This window comes from Zosterops lateralis (genome assembly GCF_965231275.1).
Source record: "Zosterops lateralis genome assembly, chromosome: 3".
NCBI lineage: Eukaryota > Metazoa > Chordata > Aves > Passeriformes > Zosteropidae > Zosterops > Zosterops lateralis.
This window is the reverse complement of record NC_139764.1, coordinates 51,870,764-51,895,381: the sequence shown is the minus strand read 5'-3', so window position 1 is coordinate 51,895,381 and position 24,618 is coordinate 51,870,764. Positions and strand designations below refer to the sequence as shown.

Sequence of the window (24,618 nt, the reverse complement as noted above, 5' to 3'; positions counted from 1 at the left end):
TCTTAAAAGATTTTAAGACATGTCTGGTTTTATTTCACTTGTAGAACTGGATTGTTTCAGTTTTAAATTCTTAATTAATACCATTGCATGTGCCTAGTTAGGTGATTTTGAGAAAACAGGAGTTGCCAGAGGAGGTAAAGCCATAGGTAACTCTGCCAATCTGTCTCCAGGCACCATTAGAGGAAGGTCAAGAACTATCACAGTTAAGCATTACTATATATGGGTTAAAGCAATTACTTTTTCCTGAAGGAATAATCATGTGCCTTTTTGCATGAGGCTGTCCTTATCTTACAATTACAAATATTATTCTTTTTTAAGGAGGGTATGTATGTTTATAAAAGCAAATGGCAGAATGTTGTCCTGAGACACAACATCCCACTTCAGCTGGATTAATAGCATTGTATGATCACTGAGTGTGTTTGGATATGTATGAATAATGACCTCTCTTTCACTGGACCAAAGGCACAAATTGCATAGTTGAAGAAGTGTGATAGGATTTCCTTGAGACCATGTTACTATCACATTAGTTTTATCTCTCTTGGTAGGTAGGAAATTTTAGAAAATACCTTCTTAGCTGAGAGAAGGATGTTGTGAATTGAAAAGAAAGAATATGAAATGGGGGTCAGGAAATGCAGAAAGGATAAAGGATAGATGGCATCAAAGGAAAAATGTAAACAAAACAAAGGTTTAGTGAAAAATAAATATTAGAGTAACCAAAGTATATTAACTCTGTCATGCAAGTCAGGTGCTTGACTAGAAACTGCCCAAAGACTTAATTTAATGTTGTATAAGAAAGATTATTTCTGTTTTAGTTTAATTTCTCACCAGCATTTGCATTTCTTAAAACAAACTTTAGAGTGTTTGCATTACTGACTTATTCTGTAATCAATTTTACAGAAAGAATTTTTGAACTAGTAAAGAAAAAAGACAGTGTTCTATCTTTTCTGTTGTCGCTTAAATACTGATGCAGGAAATCATTTGCCTATTCTCAATTTTATTTGATAGAACAAAAACCCCAAGCAATAAAACTAAGGTCCAAGGAAAACATTTAGCTTGAAAAAAGGTTGAAAAATGTACCCTTGGAAAGACCACTGCTTACATGGGATTGTTCAACAAATTCCTGTTGTGTGAGGTTTGGCATATACTTTCTAAAAATATAAGCATCTAGGGAAACCAGACAAAGCCCAGGTCTTGGACCAAACGAGGCATGCAGCGTGAATCTGTTAGCGATTATATCCATAATGAAATATGTGCCCAAATTTAGCAGTACAAAACCCCCAATACAATGTGAAAACACAGCATGTACAGCCCTTACCATAAAATATAACCAACAGCGAAGGTGCACACTGCAGCCAGTCCACAGCTCCTGCTGGGATACTGATGATGTGTTGTTCTCATCTCGATTAATACAAAGGGCAAAACTGTTGTGTGCTGGAAAAAAACCAAAACAATGGGGAAAAACAGGTGATACAAATGGTTCTCTATATTTTCATTTCAATTCTACGATAAGAAACTTAATTGCGACATAGACGCCCAAAGATAATTCTTGATAGTTAGAAAGACAAGGTAAAGTAACTATACAATTGCTCAATAACCCAACCAGTATCATCTCTATAATGTCTAATTGTTCAAGAGAGCAGAGGAAAACTGAGTAAACAGAATGTGCTTTTTCTTCTGTTCAGGAATCCAAGGAAGATACTCAGTGAGTAAAAAGGAAATGTGTCATGAAGGGACACAGTACCCACCCTAGTCTGGCCCTGCAGTTGCTCTGTGATCTCTGCCATGTCACTTCAGTTATTTCAACCATTCTAGTTGGAAGGCAATGCATCTGGTTTTCAGAGACTAAGTACAAACAATGCCAAATGAATGAATATAAATGGAGATATTTAATGCTTCTGGGAATTAGATTTAAATGTATCTCAATCTGGGGACTAGAAAACAGGGGACATATTTTCAAATTATAGCATCAGTACCTCTGTTCCTCCATCTGCAAGACAGAAGCAATTATGTTCAGAAAGGTGTTGTGAATCTTAATTTGTTAGTTGTGCAAAATAGTTTTAGATTCCCAAATGAATCATATGAAAGCCAAAGCTGTAAAAAACATTTTCAGCCACTTGTCTTTATTTAGCTGTGAAACTCCTTATTTTGTTATTTTCCCATACACATTTCCTACACTGCCCCTTTTGAGAAGGCCTGTTCATCCAATTAATGTCAGCAGTATGAAAAATTGCATCCAGCCTGCCCCCAACACTCAATGTCTACATTTCAGAGTGCTGGCAGGCATGAAAATGTACATAAGTGAAGAACAAATGTGCCAGGAAATAAACCCCGTAATTTCTGAATATACAGCTCACTTAAGACCAGCATTAGTATTGACTCCAGAAACATAACCTGCCTCTATAGGGAATTACTTCAGTTGAGAGCTCAGCTCCAGGGCTTGGTAAGACTGACTGCGAACTCTTCTCCTCACTCCACGGGGAGGCCTGGAGGTGTAAGGATTGCAAGGGCAGCCTAAGTCCTAATGCAGGTTCAGCCCCTTCCCAAGTACTTGATCACCAACTGGAAAGGAAAGTTATGGCATACACTGGCCACATTCTGCCATCATGTAGCTCTGGGGGATGCTGGAGGGTCGGATTTTTAAGTTTGCAATAATTAAAATGTAAGCCCACACTAACTTTCACCTGCATGCAGGTAGGAGAGGCATGGAGTAGAAATATCTTTGTGTGGATCACAGGTTCAACTGAGAAGAAACACAGTGGGGTCTAAGTCTTTGAAAACTGCAAAGAAGAATGGTTTGAATGGGAAATGGTAAGATAATGGAATCGCTCTTGTTGAGAGATGTTACATAATTGAATTGGGTATCTGCTCTGATTTTCAAGGCATTAGTAATTAATGACTAATTGGAGAATGTCAGGTGGATAATACAGCAGTTAGGGGAGCTTTCAGTTTCTTCATCTTTTAACAACTTGTTCCACCCCCATCCCTTTAAATGGTATAAATCAGCATCAAGGGAATGCAGAGATGTTTTACATGTGGTCTGCCATAAAGATGCCCACCATTAAACACAGACCACAGAGAGGTCTGTGAGCTGCAGAGGACCTTCAGAATCTGTGATCAGGGACTAACAGCAAAGCAAGCCCTGGAGATTCACCTGCACATCTTGTGTCTGTATGGAAAAGGTCTCCAGGAAGAGAGAGATCAGTGCCTTGCTCTGCAGAGCTCCCAAAGCACAGCAGCTGGAGGCTGTGCAAATGTCTCCCACCCTGCCCCCATAACTTATTCAGAGAAAAAAACAGAAGAAAACAACAGCTATTAATTCCAAACTCCACCCTTGATACTCCTTGTAAAATGTATTCTTGTAATCTTGTAACTTAGTTTTAACTCTACACTCTATGGATGATTGTTACAGAGCTTGTGAGCTCGGTTTCTCTATGTAAATGTTTACTGCTTTTGATACTGCTTGTAGATGAGCTCCTCACTGATGATAACAACTCAACAGCTTGCCAATTAAAAAGTAGTTAAAATAATTTCAGCAATCAAGCCTTAATCTAGAATACTCTTCTCCTTTCCCTCCTCCCAATTCTTGTGGTTATATAATAAAATAGGTTATTATTTTCCTAAATTCTCACTTCTGCTCTTTTCTAAAGGTAAGGGGTGGGGGGGTGGGGAAAGCAGATAATGAGCTGTGCCACTAAAGAGTTTGTTTACAAAATCCTGTTAAAAGTACAGTGGAATTAGAAGTGTAAGGAGAAAGTCAGAGATGTGTATGTTTCATCTCAGTCTGTTAGAATGAATGTCAATGCAAACACTGCAGTTTTACAAATGCGGAGTATGAACTTTGGTTTAAAATGCTTTTGTGAAAATGCCACTCTAGAAAGCTGCTTCAGATCCTTTACCAAACCACAACCAAGATAAAATTTCCTTTCTCAACATTTCAGCTCCTCCAAAAACCTTGATTTAAAAAACATGAAATTTTGTAGTATGGGATACAACAGTCTTCTGTAGTCTTCTATCTAACAGTCCCAATTAAACTCTAGACTGAAGCATAGTGAAGATGATCAGGGGTCAAATGTGCTTGCAGTGGGATCCATCAGGGCTATGTATTCTGCAGGGGGCCTAAAATTTCATATCCTCTAATGTTTTTGCCACCTGATTTCTGAATAAACAGGCCAGTGGGAATCTGAGGCTTAGAGAGAAAATAGCATTGATATTTCCCCAACCTGCCTAAAGATCACACTGTGCAGATCAAACATACCTGACTGGTACCTCTGGGACTGATCCCTTTTACTTACTGGCACACAGGGGGACAAAACCACATTTCTCACCTTGTTTGCCAAAGTATCTCCTGGGGCTTGCTTACTGCAGAGAAGACCGAGGAATGAGGAAGTTCAAATAACAAGGAGGTTTAAACAGTAAGGATGATTAGCTGCTCTAACAGCTTTCCAGTAGTTGCCGTTTTGCACCATTAGAAGTTTTTAAGAAAAGAACACATATATAATTAGAGTATAATGACTAGTATAATGTTATAATGCTAGCACAACTAATTAATGCTATATTGATAAGGCACCTTTAATATGGATGAAGAAGTTACAAGCAAAACTATATTTTTACCTGGACATCCTATTCTCCTCCCACTGAGACCAGCTGCCCTTGTGAGATAGTTTTGTTTGTATGACTGTGCTGACACAAGAGACTTGTGCTGAGCACTGTTGTGGCCACACCAGGGAGCGTTCTCACTGTCCCAGAAAGGCAACTCTTTCTGCATATGTTCCCCGTGGTGACTGCAGGCCTGGGGTAGTCCCCAGCCCCCAGCTTGGCCCAGGCAGCAGTGGGGAAGATAGCAAACCCTGTTATCACTGGCATGAGCTCTTAGACTGAGCTTTTTCAGGGCTCAGCAATTGCATCTACTTGCAAGAAAATGGACCCTAACTGCCTCTCCAGCTGTGACTGTGGTGCTATCTGCAGGGTGCCCTCACAGCCACAAATACTTTTTTCTCTGGACTGCCAAGACAGCAGCCCTTAGGCCCATTTTTTTACCCCTCTCTGAAGGATTCATCTGCCAAGACTACTTGTGAGCTGAAGAGTTGACCATAAGCTCCCATTACCCTGCCCTGCCCAGACCCCTCACTGCCTGCCCCTGCTGCTGGAAAGGCAGCTTTGATAATTCTCTTTGCTAGAAGTGCTGGTTTCAGCAGAGTATAAAGCTGCAACTTCCTCTCATTCTGTGTCTATCACATGGCATTGCTTTCCAAGGACCCATTACCTACAAGTGGTGAAGAAATATGGCTTGCCAAATCTCCAACTGCTGGAAAACAGAGAAACCAGCCTGGACGAAATGTGTGGGAAGGTTATCATATGGAGAATCTGACCTGGAGACTGACTCCAAAGAAGCAACTTCTGAGTGAAGCTGAATTGGCACACGCTATAAAGAAAGCCATCCTAGGCTCTTGCAGGTGGATTAATTCCTAGAGCCATTGCCACAGCTTCCTGAGAGAAACTCTGCTCATTAATAACCCTTTAAAAGATATTACTGAAGTATGTACAACCCCCACATGGTATATATGAACCTGATGATATTTGAGACCAGAAAATCACATTATAAATATGCACCACAACTGCAGTGCTTGCTTGGGAAGCTGAGCTTTGATGGAGGACTGTGCTTCCCCATTTTAGGTGTTTTCTGCAACAGTTAGTTGGGAAAAAAAAATTATGCAAATTAGGTACATTAACAATGAGTTCTGTAACAGTCTTTAGGCAATTAAGTGATCATTCTTGAAAGCCTGATTATATATTTTATCTTTCAACCAGTAAGTGCTGCTTTTTTTAACACTGGTTTCAACAGTACCTTATTTGGCCTTTTCTCCCTCCTTTAACTGTGTTTTAAACGGAACCCTAAAACTTTTCAAAAGGTGATAAATTGACTGCTTTATGTATTGTATCATCAGCACAAACATGGTAATTATGTCTGCCCAAGTCATCCTCCTGATCTGCACCAACTGTCCAGAACTACCTTTATGACAAAGAGTTCAGTCTACACAGGCCTCTCAGATGCTCAGGTAGCTTGCAGAAGTTCTGTGGGAATGGTTAAACTGTTTGGGATCACAAAAAATTGTGATTATAATTTACTTCAACCAACAGACTGTGACTTGTTACTCAATTTGATCAGACTAAAAACTACAGGAGTATAGGACATTTTAGTTCAATGGAAATACTGTGCACCTCTGAGGCATCATGACATTCAGCCCATGTTCTGAAGAGTCATTGAAAGCCCAGTGACAAGAAAGGAGCCCTTGCGGTTTTGATATCCACCAACATATTAACTGATGGAGTGGGAGCCTCCTGGCAGTGCTGGTGTGCTCTACCTGTAAAAAAGAGGCTGCAGACAGGTTTTCACCCACAGAACTTGTGCAGCCTGGGACCTGTAGGGCTACATCTGCCACCCAAAGCTGTGTCCACTTCAAAGCCTCTGCCCTGGCAAGGGCAGCTGCTTCAACATCTGCTAGGGAAACTACCCTGCAGCACACTGCCACTGTGCCAAAGACTAATGCTGGTATAAATTTGGCAGTGCCCCCCTTCTTTGCACCGTTCTGTGCAAACTGCTGTGTTTTCTGGCTGCCTCTGCTTTCTGCCTTTTAAAATTTGCCTATAAAATATAGTTTCCATCAACAGGATGTTACTCTTCCCCTTTTTTATTCTGAACTCACAACAAAATTATGTTGTTAAACAGCTGCTCCATATCAGAATGAGTGAAACTGTCTGCCACTCTTTCTTCCCTCTCACAGGTTTGTGTAGCACCTTGAGATAAAGGTTTTACAGAAACCAGCAGCAAACTGACCTACGCCTATTCCTCTAAATTTAATACCACTACTAATGTGTTCACCCTGGAAACCAATACTAATAGGCCTAAAAATCCCTATAGTCACTGCCATTTGTAGAGTAACAGTAGCAATAAAGCTCATTTTTCTGCATGCTCCTAGCAGAGTACCATGGATAACCAGATCAGGAACTAGTAAAATAGGGGCATGATTATGACTTACTCCTTGAGAAACTTCTGAGAAAGGAACAGCTGGCAAGAGAGTATTTATGTGTTGTCTGAAGGATGATACCTTCCACCAAGGCAGCCTAATCCATAAAGAGAGCAGCAGGATATCAGAGCTGGGTGCATAATAAATTTGAATCCTTGAGTGAGTCTGAGCCCTTATGATACTGAAAGTGCTGGTAGCACTTTCCCTCTTACAAATGAGAAATTATGACTATTAAATGAGACATGCTGATGCACAGGATGCACTCCAAGGCAGCCACAGACGGCTCACTAATTGTTAGGGTAGGTTGGAGGGAGGAAGAAGTATTATATGATCTAAACAAACACCAATACCTTATAACGCCACAAAACACACAACAGACAAAGATAACCATTTTCAATCAATATGAGAGAGTAGAGTTCTTTGAAAAGAAAATTAATACTTCCTCTTTAATGTTACCCCCTTTTCCTCTTTTCTGTAGAAAAACCCAATGGACATGGCATTCCTGACTTAAGAGGATTTGTATCACTTTCTCCACGCATACCTGATGTTGACAGCTTTGTTCTTGTTTCTTCAGACACACGCAGTATATACTATATACTGAAATAGCAGTGCCAATCTGATCTCACCCTATGACTGTACTAGTGTCAGGGAGGTTATATATAGGTGTTTATCTATAGAATTTCCACAGTGCCAATCACTAAAGCACTTCAGCGCCTCAAAAGCGTTACTAAACATACCCTCGCAGCAGCCCTGATCTGTAGGAGCAGGATATCCTATCCTCATTCTGATGGAGGGCAAGATGCAGAGGGCATGCCTCATTCAAGGTCACGTAGGGTAGCTACAGAGGAATGAAGAACCACATCACATTCCTCAGTTCCATTCCTGAGTGTTAGCCTAAGATGAGCAAGCATGTATAGAGAAATAACAAAAATTTGGTATGAAAGCCAATCTAATCCTTCAAGTTTATAGCTCTGAGACATCTTGGCCCTTTCAGCATCTATCAGTTGTCACCCTGATTGACCTCCTGTCCTGATTTCCCTCTGCTTTTGGAGGCTTCTTCAATTGCCTCTCTCTGAGCTGTCTGTCTCTCTTTCATCTCAGCTCCTGCTGCTCCAAGCTGCTTTCTCGCAGCTCCCATCCTTAATACCTTAACATGACACACAAAATCTTGGTAACTTGGACCTGAAACAAGATGAGGGTAGGGACCAGACACAGTACACACAGTACAGCAAAACTGTGTAAAACCAGTGCCATATTGCCAAATGGAACAGCACTGCTACGTGTTTAATTTCCTTTAACTTTGTTTCATTCAGTGTAACTACTTTTAATGCTTGTCATGTGTGCAGATATCATTAAACACATGCCAAGTGCAATGTCACATAAATCGACTCAGTCCTTTTGCTGGGATCCCTTAGCCAGGCTTTCTAGTTCATTCTGTGCCATGCCCAAACTCCCCAGTCTGCTCCTGCCAGCAGGCACTGCTTGACCCTTAGCAGACTTTTAAAACACAACACAGTCAACAAAGTCCTGGTTCTGTGCACTCTGCCACAGCTGAGCAAACTCCGCATACCCTAACTTACTTTCAACCTCAAGTCATAATTTTTGCCATGAAATCCTTAGAAAAAACATGCTACTAACAACTTGGAATATACACACAGATATAGCCTGTGCAAGGAGCACTCATTAATCACAGTGTTATGTAAAGTAATTTTTCTACATATTTTTTTTAATTTATTTGCCAGTTGAACCACCTGCCCTAGAATTTCTCAAACTACCATTTGCAAAAAGGTTTATCTAGGCAAAGAAATATATTGTTGTCTCTTAAAATTATCCTTAAAATCAATGTTTATACACACACACACACACACACTTTTACATGTGTTACCAAGATTTAATTTGCACAAATGAATGTTTGACTGTTTTTGCAGGTCATGCTGAAAAAGTGCTTGTAAAGTCATTAACCCTCATGTATTCCTAGCAAAAAAAAAAAAAAAAAAATCACTAAAGAGAGCTTGAAAAAGTACTTTACCAATGGTTTAAATGAGATTACTCATATGGAAAATAGTATTCCTCTCCCTTACTCTTTCCATACCGTGACTCGAAGGCTTCAAAAGGGGGAAAATAATTTGTATCAATATGTTTTCTAAATCTCTTTAACTAACTTGTAAATTTTATCAGTACATAAAGTATGCTATATTAAATTCTAACATCAGGCAATCTCTCAGGACTAGTTCTAAGGCTTTCACAGAGGGATATTTTTGGCTTTATGATAGCCACAGTATCCTCTTTCCAGCATGAAAACATTTGACTCTGAATCTGTCACTGGTTCAGGACCAAATATTGCTTGTCCTGGACTTTGGGCGAGTATAATTTGGGGAAAAAAAATCCACATTTGGGAAAATAAAAAAAACATTATTTCTCGATTTCTTTTTCAAGTGGTGACTCTTTGATGGTATTCGGAAATCTAAAATCTTGGAAGTGATTACTGAGGGACTGGATTTATTAGGTGTTGTGTGGGTGAGGTAGCCAAAGGTCAAACTTTGGTCTATCACATGGTGATTGCAACTATCTGCAATGTGGTTCAAACTATTTATCTCACAGATATTGTTATTATCTTTATTTCATTATTTCTTTACATTGTATATGTAAACTCCTTTAACAAATAGCTCTAGAGGATGTAACCTGCTAAGCTTTTTTGCTGTACTACAGAAAGCAGCAGCAGACTAAGGTGAGAATAATCTTACTGCTGCACCCAATACTCTGTCTGTCCAATTTGCCCTGAGTCTCCTAAACAGTACATACTCCCCAGCAAGGCAGAGGTGCCTGCCTGTGCAGCAGCACAGGGCTAAGCTGTGTGACAGCAGCTGCACACCCAACAAACGGCGACGAGCTGTGGCCAGGCACTGCTGGTCTTGCACGCTGTGCTCAGGATGCAGAAGGCCAGGGCTGGGTTTAGTGGCATCATCAGATTACTAAAACCAGGAGTGACTAAGGCACTAGCATGTGTCGAGGTGCAGGCAAGAGGGGGTATGTGGTGGGGGCACAGGGAAGCCAAGAGCCATGGGCTGGGTTCCTGTACTGGTTGAAAGGCAGATTGAGTAGCAAGTATGGTTGAAAAACTTGTTGAGGGCAAAAACGAGTTTGTGCAGGAAGGCAGGGGAAGGACAGAGATGGAGCCCTGCTTGTGAGTCTCCTAGAGCTGCTTCTCCTCTGCAGAGAAGGCACATGAGCAAACAAGCCTAGGGAACATACTGAATGAACGCCTTCTGCCATGAAAACACACTGACACTGCCTACTTGTTTTACCCACTGTATGACACACTTTATTTAGGAGAGTAATTTTGTTTCAAATGCAATTAGTTGTAAATGCTATTGTTCATCTTAAAACAACTGTTATTTTGATTGATAGTAAAAGCCTACACACCATAGTAAAGACAGCAATGTCGGACACAAAGACATTACAAAATCTATAGCCTGACCCTTTAAAACCCAACTTGAACCATCAGATTTGACTTATGAGACTAGTAACAATAGTGCTTCATGCAAAAAGAAGTAGGTTAAGGCAAGATCAGGCTAAGTTGCCAAACACACCCTGGCATAATTAATCAAGAATATTTCAGAAACAGATCGCCTCCAAGAGGTTATTGATTTCCTGTCATGACACGTTTTCCTCATGAGGTGCTACAATGCTATGTATCTGAGATGTGCTGGCGTGTATTTTTCAGTGACTAAGCCTTGATCTATCTTCCTGGATTCCTGCCACTGGTGCACTGACATCTGCAACTACTCATGTTTGACAGTCTCATGCATGAGCTATGTGGCTTCCAACTTGGATGGGATTAGTATAGGAGACTTTCAGAATACTTCAAATGTAATTGAAAGCAGATAAATACAAGGGTCTCAAGAGGGTGGTATGCTTTTTACAAATGGAATCACATTAAATCACGTGTATAAATGCTTGGACTAAGAAAGATCTCAGTGCTAACCAGTATAGTATGCAAGAAAGTGTTTGTCCTTGTTCTTAAACACGTATGAATCCTGATAATGTCACTTCTTTCTAAAATCCAAATACAGTGCATGACTGAAATGCAGTTTAGACAAGCATGAAAAGGTACACATTTGGGGAGAAGGGCAGGAGAAGACAAATGTACTCAGAGACTGACAGGTGCTCTGCCTTTCACCCATGTCTGCACTAAGACATTCATATCTTCTGTGAACCATCCCTGCCAAAACATGAGAGCTGAAAACAATATATATAATGTAACTAAAGGTTATACTGTTATAGTGTCAAATATCAGTAAATTACAAGTGATGTTTCCTTTTGGAGCAAACCACATTCCTTACCCAGAACATATTTCTATTTATCTAGTTTTTTCTCAGAAAATGTGGACATTGATACTGTAATCTGCAAACATATTCTGTACATATTTACTGAATACTGTAAAATAGAAGATGCAAATAAAACTGACGTTAACACTGCTGTAAAGAGTTTATCTTTCACATTTTGTTACTTTTTTGGACTCTGAACTCTGTAAACGTAAGTAATCTTGCTTCAACACAGATAATGCAGAGCTTGGTAAGAAAAAAACAAAAAACCTTTCAGTCAGAAATGGCCTTTCTTGCTGTCAAATATCTTTTTGAGAATTACAGTGATGGCTATATACAAACATCATGACAGGACAGTGATACTAAACATACATAGATGATAAGGTAGCAGTGGAGCTGTGACATCCATAATATTAAAGCTATGGGCTTCTCTGGGTTCTCTTACAGACTCTGGCCCGTTTTTTTTTCCTTCAGTTTAATGTTGGTTATGCCTGTCTCTGCTTCCCTCACTTACAGCTCTATCTCCAGCCAGGCTGATCTCACTGGGCTGTCAGTGACCTGCATGACTATTTTTATTTTAAATGTGGAAAAAAAAAAGGAGAACTGGGAAAAAAAAAAAAGTGATTCTTCTTACCAAACAGTAGCATTTTTCCTAGCAATCAGAGGGGTAGAACAACAGCAGTCACCATATGCAATGTCAGGTGTTGCTGTGAGTGTGTGTGCACAGCAGGGTTGCAATGCGATGAGTGGTTTCATGTCTTATACTCAGGAGAATGCTGAAGGAAGGAGGACTTCTTACTCTGCCTGATATAACAGCTCCTAACATGGAGTGAAGTCCTCAAGAACTTCTGCTCCAGCCTCCCACATGAGGTCCAAGGTAGTTAAAGTAAAGTAACCACTGGTTTCCTTCTCATGACCCTGGTAAATGTAACCTAAAAAATTCATTACTTTGGTGATAATTGTAGTACCATAATGCATTTTTTTGGTAGTAGAAATTTTATCTGTATTCTCCTATTGCTACAGGGATTCCAGACACAACTTCCTTTGCAGCACCTGCTCATAAAGCTGTGCAATCAGTCTTCTGTGAAGTTTTGTCATGTATGCTCGAGCTGATCTGAGCTCTTCTGTGCTGTGGTATGGATGCCAGCACTGGGACAGAGGTCACCCACACATGCAAATGGTTCATGAAAATTTTTCTTTAAGCATAAGAAATACTTTTTTTTTTTTTTTTTACTCTGAAGGTGATCAGACAGAAAGTAGTTGCCCAGAGAGATTATGGAGTCACTCCATCCTTAGTGATATTCAAAATCTGACTGGACACTATCCAAGGCCACTGGCTCCAGCTGACTGTGCTCGACCAGGGAGTTTGGACAAAACAATCTCCATGGCTGCCTTCCCACCTCAGCAAACCTTTGATTCTATCACCCTAATGGCCTGACTGTTACTGTCGCTGGCCTTTATACCCAGTCTTGTCAGCCTTCAGTGTCTATTGTCCACCTCCACTCCTTGGCCAACACTGGGTCTGTAAGAAATTGCTGCATTCTGTACATTGTCTTTGATACCGCTGCCTTGGTTCTTGGGTAAAAGGGGGAAAAGGAGAGATGAACCTGACCCGCAGTATTTCTGCCCTCTGCCCTTCTGAAGTGTCTCTTGAGTACTTTCTCTCTTGAAGACTCTTGGTATTTTCTTACTAAAAATGTAACTCACCATTTTTTAACTGGAAAGCAGAAAGATGTCAGAAATCCCCAGTTTTACAAGTTGGCCTCATTGTTAATGGTCACATTAATGGTGTGTGTTTGAAGCAGAAGATTATGGAAATGCCTTTGAGGTGGGAACGGACTAACCAGTCACTAGATGTATTTCATAATGTTAGCTATAACATTGTTTTGTTGTAGTACTCAAGTGCAAGAATAGCAGCATAAACCCCTTTAAACAGGGAAGATCACTACAAATGCGTAATTGAAGAATAACTGTGATCCCAAGTTGCCTGAGACTACTTGATTGACCTTATACTGGGGAATGACATCTGTTGCGAATGGGAAAACGCACACTTAATAAGAAACCCTTAAACTCCATAGCAGTGATATTTTCCACTGGGACGAAGCACTAAGGATAACCCCATTGCGAAGAGAAAGACCTAAGAACCACCTCAGGTGAATTAGGCTGCAGTGCAGGTGTGGGAGTCAGCATGGTGAGCCAGGTGGGCACAGGAATCTGGGTGGAAAAAGAGAGATTTCTTCCAAACAGCAGGCTAGCTGAGAAAGGCCTCTCTCTCCAGAACTGGAGCTGCAGCCACCTCAGCTGTGCTGGCTGAAGACTAACAGGCTCAGATTTGTGTCTGTGCGAGGCCAAGACAACAAGGTGTGAGGAGCCCACGGTGGAGACTGGAAGGATGGCAGCTACTTTCCCAGAATTGAGAGGGAGGACTGACTTAAAAGCACTGCAAAGGCAGGCCAAAAGAAGAGGAGACTTACCTAATACTGTTGGTTTATTCATTATGGGCTTCCCCAGGGCATTTAACCCCTCCAGAAATGAGACTGCATTTGCATTAAGACCTTGGGGCCACTGCTAGCAAGTAGTTAAGCACTGCTGCACAGGGGCACCCACGTGTGTAATTCAGTTCTGCAAGTTCCTAAGCAGGGTCTTGTGCCAGTGTTATTTTCAGCAGGAACACCCAAGTGATCGAACCCGGCCTGTGTGACTGGCAGCAGAGCTGGGTAGAGAGAGGGTACATAATGTACACACACTCGGCACTCTTGTTTCTCCTTTGCTGCTGCTGCGGTGCATTCTTAATAGGTTACTACACTCTGTACTGGCACTTCTGCAGAAGGGACCTGGCAATAGAATAATATTTGTATTTTAATTACTTGACCTATTGGACTGCTTTGTTGGGCGGGCTTCTTCAGCCCTATAACCAACTTCTTAATGACCTTCACTATTGAACAGAATCAAAATAATAGGAAAATCTTGCTGCTCTGATGCAATTTCCAAGGGCAGAGGAACTACTATAGACAGATTTAATATTATCTTATGGTCCTTAGATAAACCTTAAACTTTAAACAGCTATCTCTAACACATTCTCCAGTGCATGAGACTGCTTTGTCATCTCAGGAATATCAATTACCACATTGCCATTTTACTGCAAAACAAAGGAGTGAAATAAACCAAAATTCCCAACTTTTTAGCGAACTGGGACAAGAAGTAGAATAAGAGACCCCTGACAACCCTATGGGATCAGCTGTCGGTATTACTAGAACATAATTCTTTGTAATGGTCTTATTAATTAAAATAACTTTTGACTGTCAGTATGCTTTATAAAAATTCCAATTAACCCTTACAATATTTCTGTTGGACAGTGGGGAAGAAAAATAAAAGCATTCTATCAGTGAAGACATGCACACGGAGAAAGAAAAAGCATCTTGACTAAACCAAAGAAAAGGCAAACAGTGATGGATTTTGAACTGGAATGCAGTTGCTGGCGATGCCTTCCACTGAGCTCAGCCCACTATAACACTCCCTTGTCAGGAGGTGAAAGTCAGAACAATATCGGTGGGAAGTACACAGCTACTTAAGGGCATCAATGTACTGACCTCTTACATTCATGGCAGCAGAAGAAAATCATGTGGATAAAATCCAGTAGTTTAGGCACCCAATCAAAGTAGATTATTTCAAAACTTTTTATTAAATGTGAACTCATCTGCCTCTCTAAATGTCAATGTAAACAAGCTAGAGGGAACACAAAAAGGCCAGAGGAATACTTGAGCCATTGCCTGTTAAATTTATTCTGACCCCTCTCTTCTGGTGAAAGGAGAGAGCAACTGGGGCCTTAAAAGCAATGGACTGCAGCTTCAGGGCAACTTAGACAAGTTCTATGAACCTGAGATCAGGCTTAGTGGCATGCATTTTAGTGACTCATATGGTTAAGATTCAAGGATTCATGGCAAGTCTTCAGTTAGGCACATCTCGGAATGCAGAAAGGATGCAGCTCCCTGACTAGGGAGCCAGAAACATCATCATAGTATTTGTGAAGGAGTTTCTGTACTGTTTCCCATCTCCACTTCCCAAGAAAAGTCAACAACACCTTTAGGAATAACCACAAGTCTAAATAACCTAATAGAAACAGTGTGTTTTAGAAACAGAACCGAGTTTTTGTAACTATCAATTATTTACATACAGTGAGTAAGTGGCAGCACTAACACCTGAGCCTTGATCCTTCAGGAAAGCCCTAATGATCCTTCATCTCTGCTGGTAGCTGAGACACAAGCTCCTTCCCCAGGCAGAAGGACTGAAGGAGATCTCTACTGTACATCCCTCAGTGTACTTGACAGATGATGGACTATTTTGGCCAAAAAGTGGAGAGGCCTTCTCACTCTGCATCTGAGGGAAGTCAACAGCCCTTTTGGCCAGTAAATCCTTTTCTAAGTCTTAAGAGTTGCAGAAAATCAACTGCTTACAGATGCTTCTGTGGTGCAAGGGTTAATACAAAAGTATTTTATTTCTGTGAAATGCTAACAATGTGGATTTAGCCCGTTTAAAAAATTTTAAAGTAAAAACAACTCTACTTTTTCTGCTCAAAAAAAATATTTTTTTGAAGTATTTATTTGAGTCAATCAGAAACACCTTTTTACATTAAAAAGTATAGAAACATAGAATATTCTGAATTGGAAAGAGCTCACAAAGATCACTGAAGTCCAACTCCTAACCCTGCACAGCACGCCCCCAAGAGTCACACCATGTCCCTAAGAGCCTTTTTCAAACACTCCTTGAACTTTATCAGGCTTGGTGCTGTGACCACTTCCCTGGAAAGCCTGTTGCAATGCCCAACTGCCCTCCCAATGAAGACCTTTTCCTAATAGCCAACCTAAACCTGCCCTGACACACCTTCATGCCATTCCCTTGGACCTGTCACTGGTCACCACATAGATCAGGGCCTGCTCCTCCTCTTTCCCTCACCAGGGTGCTGTAGAGAACTATGAGGTCTCCCCTCAGTCTCCTCTTCCCCAGGCCAAACAGACCAAGAGACCTCAGCCACCCTTCATATGGCTTCCCCTCACTCCATTATCATGGGTGTTCCTGGTTAGGAAGGGGTGAAGGCTGAAGGCAGCAATGTTGGTGCCCTGCCATGATTCCTTTGGCATGACTTTTACAGCCCCTGTGTCCCCTGAGCTGAACTGGCTTTTTGAACTCTAACCCTAATCCTAACAATATTGGAACTATTGGTGCTAAGGCTGAGGTCCACATCACCATGGGTGACCCAGATTAGAAAGGTGCGAAGGTAGAAATGCTGGTGCCCTGCAGTGATCCCCTTGGCATGACTTCTGCAGTCCCAGTGTCCCTGGACCCTTACGATTTCTGACTCTCTGAACCTTAACACTAACTGTAGTGGAATCTTGGAACTGCTTCTGAGGTTCCCAGCACAATGGTGGCCCAGATTAGAAAAGTGGGGAGGCAAAAAATGATGGTGCCATGCTGTGATTCCTTTGGCATGACTTTTCCAGCCCCAGTGTCCACAAAGCAGTAGGTTTTCTGTCTGTGTGAACCATAACTTTGTTTGAATTTAATATGTGACCAGCTCTGATGGTAATGTAATTGACCAATGATGTTGAAAAATGTCCCAATGCCTGCTAGAATTCCTTTGAGAAGAACAGATGCATGTAGTGGGACTGAAATATAGTTGAAATTGGAGGAAATATTTGGATGATCTTGCTAAAAGTAATTTTTCATCAAGGCCATTAGCACTCTATTTGTCAAAGCATTCAGAAAGCTCCTTAATTTTGTTGGACTTATTGCTAATGCTGCTGCCTATGTTGGGACAGTAATAATCTCCCATTTAACAGGAAGCCACATTCTTTCATTTTGGGTGAAGATTTGTAAATGGCAGTCTATTCATTCATTTATCAATTCCAGATGTATTTAATAGTCCTTCAAACTGAAAGTGAGAAAACAAAAATTAGATTAATTGTAATATGGCAAAAATCTTCAGTATTTGATACCATGCTTTCTGTCCTCTAAGGACTCCTAAATCACTTCAACTACTGTTTTGGTGCCTTGGTTGTATTGAGAGCAGGGAAACCTCCAGCCAAGTTCACAGAGATGAGCCACCACAAGTCGAACTGTTTTTTCTCCTCCCATCCTTCACCTCTTCTCTATAAAATCACTTTTCCCCTTTCTGCTTCCAGCTTCACATTGCCTGGAGGCTGCTCAGCTTCTCCTTTCTCTCTCCACCCATGCTGAACATTGTGAATTTGGGTGTTAACCAAGTTTTTATCAGTGGAAGATCTGTCTTTTGATAGGAAAGAAATTCCCTGTCCTATCTTTCTACTTTATGCTCTATTCTGGTATCAAACACAGGACAAGGCTTCATTCACAGACACAGCAACAGGCAGGCTTTAAGAAGACAGTGCAGCTATGAAGTCCTCCAAGAAAGACAGCCTATGGCGGTTGGAGAAAAAGTATTATTGTTTAAGGATGTTCTAGTTTAAAATGTGGAATGGAAGAAAAGAAATGACCCACATCATTGGTATTTTTAACATTGCAAAAGTCTTTCAAGAACAGGGGGAAAAAAAAGCAGAGGCAAAACCCAAGCCAACTTGACATCCAGAGCTCAGGGAACACAGAGAGGGAGGGTGGGCAAAGTGCAGAAGTCACTAGAGACAATGCAATGCACATCAAAAGTGCAAGTTCTTGCTATCAATGTGACAAAAAAAATATTTATGCTCTCTGCTTACTTCTCAGTAAGAGATGGGCAACTTACCTTGCATCTCAAGCAGATATATTCGTGGCAAAAGCACAGATAGATGGAACAGAGCAGATGGAGAACATGTGAGTCAAAGTACACTCTATAAACAGATATTACAGAAGTAGATAGGTAGAAGACTTTTTTATTAAGTGCTCTTAGCATTTCCTTAGAAACCTATTCCTTTAGCATGAGTTTCTTTCTTGTAAGGAACCAAAAAATATTTGCTTTACTGATTGCTTGTGTGTAGATATAAGTTTTGGGAATCAGACCTACAGGATGGAAGCTCAGCACTGCTAATGATATTTTTGGAGGATGCACGTATCCGTAGTTGGTTGACTTTGGCTGGACATCAGATGCCCACCATGCCACTCTATCATTCCCCTTCCCAGTGGGACAGGGAAGAGAAAGCAAGATGGAAAACAACCACTAGGTTGAGATAAAGGATTTTACTAAAGGAAAAGTTTGCACGTGCATAAGTAAAGGAGGAAAAAAGTTTAGTCTCTACTTCCCATCGGCAAGTGATGTTCAGCCACTTCCCAGGATGCCAGGCTTCAGCACACACAAGGGTTGCTCAGGAAGGTGAACACTGTAAAATAACGAATGCCCCACGTTCCTCCCTTGGCTTTTATATCTGAGCTGATGTCATATGGTATGGAATATCTCTTTGGCTAGTTTGGCTCAGCTGGCCTGGTTGTGTCCCCTCCCAGGAATTTGCCCCCTGATGGGGGTTAAAAGTCAAACAGACAGTGCTGATGCTGTGCCAGTGCTGCTCAGGGAGATGTTTTGTATTTATTTGTATCTATTTTCAACCTAAGATACCAGCAATATTAAAGTATCATGCACCTTCAAAATAACATACATTGTTTTCATCCATTAGCATGTATGAGAACTACATGGATCTTCTTTAAATCCTGATCAAGTATTCTGGTTTCTTGAGGTACACACATCTTTGTAGTATTTTCAGAAAGAAATCTATCGTAAGCTTTTCCTAAAGCCTACATGCAACTACCCAGTAAGTATATGTCTCCTTGCAGGTCAATTATTTTCAAAGTTTCCACTCGAAGATTCATTCATTTCCCTCCTCTCTCTTTTCCATGTTTGAATTCTGACATTTGCTTGCTGAAAGGATGAATGAACTCAAAAGCAAGGCTGCTATGTTTTATCTGCCTAAAGAATGGCCAGCAAGGGAGCTTTGCTTTATTTTCCTCAAAGCCACATTGCCACAATATCATATGCATCTATCTGCCCATGTCAGATAACTCTTAAGAATCCACACACAAATGGAAATGATCTTTCCACTTCTATATCTCAAATAATCTTTTTCACAATTACTGGATTACCTCAAACCACTTAGATAACCTTGGTGCTGTTTAGATATACAGGAGAATTTAGCATAACCAGGGTTTTTTTCCAAATGTTATTTTTTAACACTTCCTCCTATGAATCCAAAACAACTTTTTGTTATTCATCTCACTAACCATTCATGGATGAATGACAATTACTGAATGTCTTAGAAACAACACCTTGAAAATGTCATTCAAATCAATTTTTCAACAGCATGAGAGGCTAGGAGGTAATTCACACTTCTTTTATAATAATATTCTATAAGAGGTACTGTAGTCATCTGCCTTCCTGCCACCTCCTCCAGAAGTAGAAGATTATAAATTCACTCTGATTTAGTGCAGCCAAATGTACCAGGCAGAGAAAAACACTGCAGGCAGAATATGCTATTAAGACTGGTACATTATGAGAAAAGCCATCTCCATTATTGCCCCCAAACCAACTTGTTCCTCCCAGTTCAGCAAAAGCATGGAAGAATTCTGCAAGGCAGAGCTGGAAAACGTCTTTCCTTCTGTAAAAAGCATTTATCCATGGACAGCAACTCCAGAAGCATCCAAGACTGGTATCTTGAATGCTGCTTCTTCCTAATGAGAGAAGCTCAGAACCCTGCTTTGGCCTTCTAAACATCAGCTGCTTATTAAAATCCAGAGTTCCTCTTCCTAAGGTGGTGCGTACATCTTAGGGGTCCACTGAACCCTGAATCCTCAAATATGAAGACATCATTATTCCAGCATTTGCTCATATCCAACTCTGTCATGACTCTGAAACCAGAAGCAATTCAAGCCCCAAAGCTGGGACAAAGGAGCTAGAGACCTTCTGGCTAAAAGATGGTTTCATCCTTTCAAAGGGCAACTGAGGGATGAGGAGATGCCACCTTAGAAGTTCATGTCACAGTATCTGTCACACATCCAACACTTAAGATCAGTTTCTGCTGTTGGCACAATGCCCCCAGAACACTAAGCCAAAGCAACAACAGACTTGAACCACAGCTGAGGAATCTGTGAAACAATTAAATCCAAACCATCTACTTTCAGACGCTGCCTGTATTACTGAATGCAGATGTAAAAAAGCACAAGGACTGCTACTGCTAAGCTAATTTCCACAGTATATTCTACATACACACACAAAGATCAGACCAAAGGAATAAAAAATACAGGGAAATACTGCCTATTTCCCCTAATCAGATATGCAGCCCAGACATCTTCCTGTAAGTCAGTTCCTTTCAGGCAAAACCTCTGATAAATCTTACAATTAAGACTGAACCCACTTTTGAGCATAACATTTGAACCCAAGCTCATTGCTTTTGATGACTTCATATGAAGGATGCTGGCACTGCACAGTCAAGGACACTGTAGTTCAAACTCCTCTCAAGGTGGATGCTGCATAATCTCTCTCATTTGATATCTAGAACTAGCATATACTTGCCATAAGTCAGCCTTACAGGGCTGCTGGAAAGGCTGCAATTATTCTGCTGTCTTTAGGTCTTCTCCAGTTCTCCTGGTCAAAACAGTTTAACAGTCTGTCAGTGTGACCAATGTTAGTGCCTCATGCAGGGAATGATTCCTCTTCCCTTCCATCACACCTGGAAGCAACAAATCTGACTAGCAGGCCAAAAAAACCACCAACTTGTTTCAATCCTTCTATTTTCAGCATATTCCAGGACAATTTCTCCATCATGGGGTAAGAAATTCATCACATGCTCACCTGATGCAATATCCTGTTCCCCACAGTTCATCTGCAATCACTGCTGAGCATAACCCCCTCTCTGTGCAGCACCTCCCACATGATGGAAGGCAGAGAGAAGGAACTTGTATACGGCCTAGTTTCTGGGTCGCCACAGGGCCCAACAGGTCACTCAGGCAGATCAGGGGACTTCAAGGACTGCCCAGCCTGAGAATAAAGAAATGATGTTTTTGGTATAATTTTTGAAGTGATTTCTTCATGTTGTTTACAGGTTTGAACCTTTCCATTATCAAAGCAGCTGAAGATTTAACCTCCCTGTGGTGCTCCCTAGCCGCACTGCAGCTACTGAGCTGATCACACAATGTCTGTCTGTCCCATCGGAGAACATTTCCTGTAAAAAGAATTTTTGGCATGGCTGCTTCATTCTGTGCCAGGAGCAAAAAGTCGATGCAGAGATTAGCAATCAATTTTCTAAGAAGTACCCCACAAATCAGGTCTCCTCTCTCTGTTTGCCTTCACATTTCTGCTGGAGCCTCTATAATTAATTTAAACAGATACAAGCACTTCTCCTCCTCTCCTTTTTGATGCGAGCTGTTTCAACAGACTGTGCAGCAAAGCTGCAGCAATTTCAAAGGCTTCCGCTCCCTGTGCAGAAGGGAGCAGCTGCAGGAATAGCTCTTTGAAGAGGAAATGGCACCCAATGGGACTGGCAGGCAGCTCCGAGCTGAGCTCAAAAAGCCCCCAAAGTCCTTGGGAGCATCTGAGGACATCAAAAGAGGAAAGAACTAGGCTGAGAGAATCCTGAAGAATGACTTCCCCCCAACCCTGAAGCTTTTCTCTGTGTGAGCAGCAGGGTCTGAGAGGAAGAGTCTTCCTGATATTTGGCTCAGATACTTACATTGAAAGACTCGAAGTAAGGGCTGAACACGATTTCAGCACTGGATTATTAATTGAACTGTAAATATATAGATATATATAGAAACACAAATATATCTATACAAATTCTGGACTCCTGTATATTGTTTAAAAAGCTATTATATTTCTATTAATGTTAGTAAGTATACAACCATATTTCAAAATGACTATAAAGCCCTCACAGGGCTTCATGCACGTTTAACTAGCTAACTGATGAACTCACTGATGTGATTTATCTCAGTGAATACTTTTCTATGATGACTGCCAGTATACTCCTTGGTTATTTACAGCACAGAACACACTTTCCTACGGTCCCATTTAAGTGATTTATAGCAAATTAAATAGACATAACAAAGAAAACTTTGTTTTGTGTATATGAATTTGTGTACAGGTACGTACATACCCTCTCTGCCCCTAAAATGGGTAACATCACTGACTCACTGCTGAACTTCATAACTGATGGAAATTTCTAGTGCTGATTTAACAGGCTTCAGATCTAACAGGACAGTATTCACTGAAGTCCTTTGGCCTGTACCACTCCTCAAGGACTACTCCAGCTGAGGGGTAGTTCAAACAGCACCCAGTTTTTAGTGGCATGCCCACAACAGTATTACAACAAAGGCATGTTTTTTTATGAAAGCTGCATCCTTCCCTAATTATTTATGTATAAATAAATGCCATTTTACTATACTGCTACCGTGCATAACCAACATGCTGCCTGGAAAAAGAACTGACACAGCGCATCCTGTAAATGCCTCTTCCTTGTCAGATTGCACTAATTATACACTGCATCAAACTTCTCCATCTTTGTCCTCCTAAATGACAAATTCTGACTTTCCCAATCAATTTCACACTGCTCCTCTCTCTTCATTTTTCAAGTTTACTTTGGGAACAACTTAAGTTCATGGACATACAAACCTGAGATAAGTGGTGCACAGAGCTACTGCACATATATTTATGCCCATAAATATGCACATATATATTACACTTCTGCACATCCTTTGGCACAGATGTGGATGGGCTTTATCTGAGACCATATTGAGTTTTGCAGGACAACCCTGCATCCTAGCAGGAACTGCCCTCAAACGATTTTTCTCTATAAAAAGTTTTGCTCTGCTATTAACATTAGGCATTATTGTTCTGATATCACCCAACAAATTACGATAAAACATTATATTGTGACTATTTTATTCTACATTTCAATTCATTGGCTAATGAACTCCATTAAAAACACTTCGCTTTTCCTAAGTGTATAGGCAACTTAACTGAGTTATTAGATGATATGGAAAAATGCAAGGAAATAAGTTGAGATCAGTGGAATAATTATCATTTCCACTTCTCTCTGAAGTGAAAGGTTTGCTGGTACTCCTTGACACCTCATATCTTAGCTGTATTTTCAATGTCTGACGAGGTCAGCTGCTGAGAGACAGAAACTCCACAGTCAGTTGTTTATACTTCTGACAGCAAAATTAGAATGCAGAACAGGAAATAAACTGAAATGGTCTCATACTTGAATGGAATATAAACATTCTGCTTAATTAGGTCACTAAGCATATGTTTGTTTACTTGGATATTTTCTCTCTGGCAGTTCATCTTTGGGTAACACAACCACCTCACTGGAGAGCATGGAATTCCCATGGCAGATAACATGAGGTTGGTAATTTGAGGGTCAGAAAAATATGCTTATTAGCATACTCCCACATAATGGAGTTTAAGTGTGAACAGTGCATGCCTCACTGCCTTCTGTGTCAGGTTGGTGTCCGCACAAAGGACAGCAGGGCCATTAGGGAGCTGGTTATAGCTCTCTTAATTTCTGCTTGTCCCTGATTTACCTTCTTGGCTGATGATAAAGCAGAGAATGTTAGTGATGCCTATTTTGTAGATATGGAAAATCTTCCTTTCTTGCAAGCCAAGAGGCAATATTGCCACCTACATTAATTTCTATCACTCTGTAATTTTTTTTTGTATTTTATTTTTATAATTTTCTTCTACATCCATCTATGCATTAAGTTTCTTCTTTGTTTAAAGGCTACCTAAACATGTGTTTAGCCTCTTTGTCTTCAGAAGTACAAGCACACTTCTGGTGGTCCATATAAAACCCAGAGATTTCTGTTTCTGTTTGCCTTACAGGCCCAAGCCCCAAGTGAGGCTAAAGGAAATCCTTCAGAGACAGTCCCAGTACAGCCAAGTCCACTCAGGCACTGTGGAGAGAGCAGATCCCCTCACCACCACCAACACCTCCTTTTATGGGCCTGTGTTGAAAGCAACACAGGGCTTACAGAAAACCATGTGTGCTGTTCCCTCCAGACCACAGTTCCAGGGCATGGTGCTTTACGGACAGGCATGTTTTACACAATGAGCCAGTATCTTCTGGACATAGCAGTTCAGCAGTTGTTCCTCCATTATCAGTCTCACGTCAGTTCCTGGGATGAGTTCTTCTGATTTCTCGATACAGATTACTTGCACCTGGATGGGAATGATGGGGTGCTGGCAGGGACACTGAGCAGACAACAGGAGAGGGGAGAAACCTTGCCAGCCTTTGTGTGTACAACTGCTGAGTCAGTTCAACAGCATCAGAAATCCCCGCCTC

General features: G+C 40.9%; 1 protein-coding gene across 1 annotated transcript in view; it reads right to left on the bottom strand.

Annotated features, from left to right (window-relative positions):
- The window catches only part of AIG1 (androgen induced 1), a 125,075-nt gene that overhangs the window by 12,197 nt on the left and 88,260 nt on the right, over positions 1 to 24,618 (bottom strand). Inside the window, exon 4 of the mRNA XM_083855988.1 lies at positions 1,316 to 1,431. Within this exon, the coding sequence (XP_083712114.1) occupies positions 1,316 to 1,431 (116 nt within the window). The remainder of the gene's footprint in view (positions 1 to 1,315; positions 1,432 to 24,618) is intronic.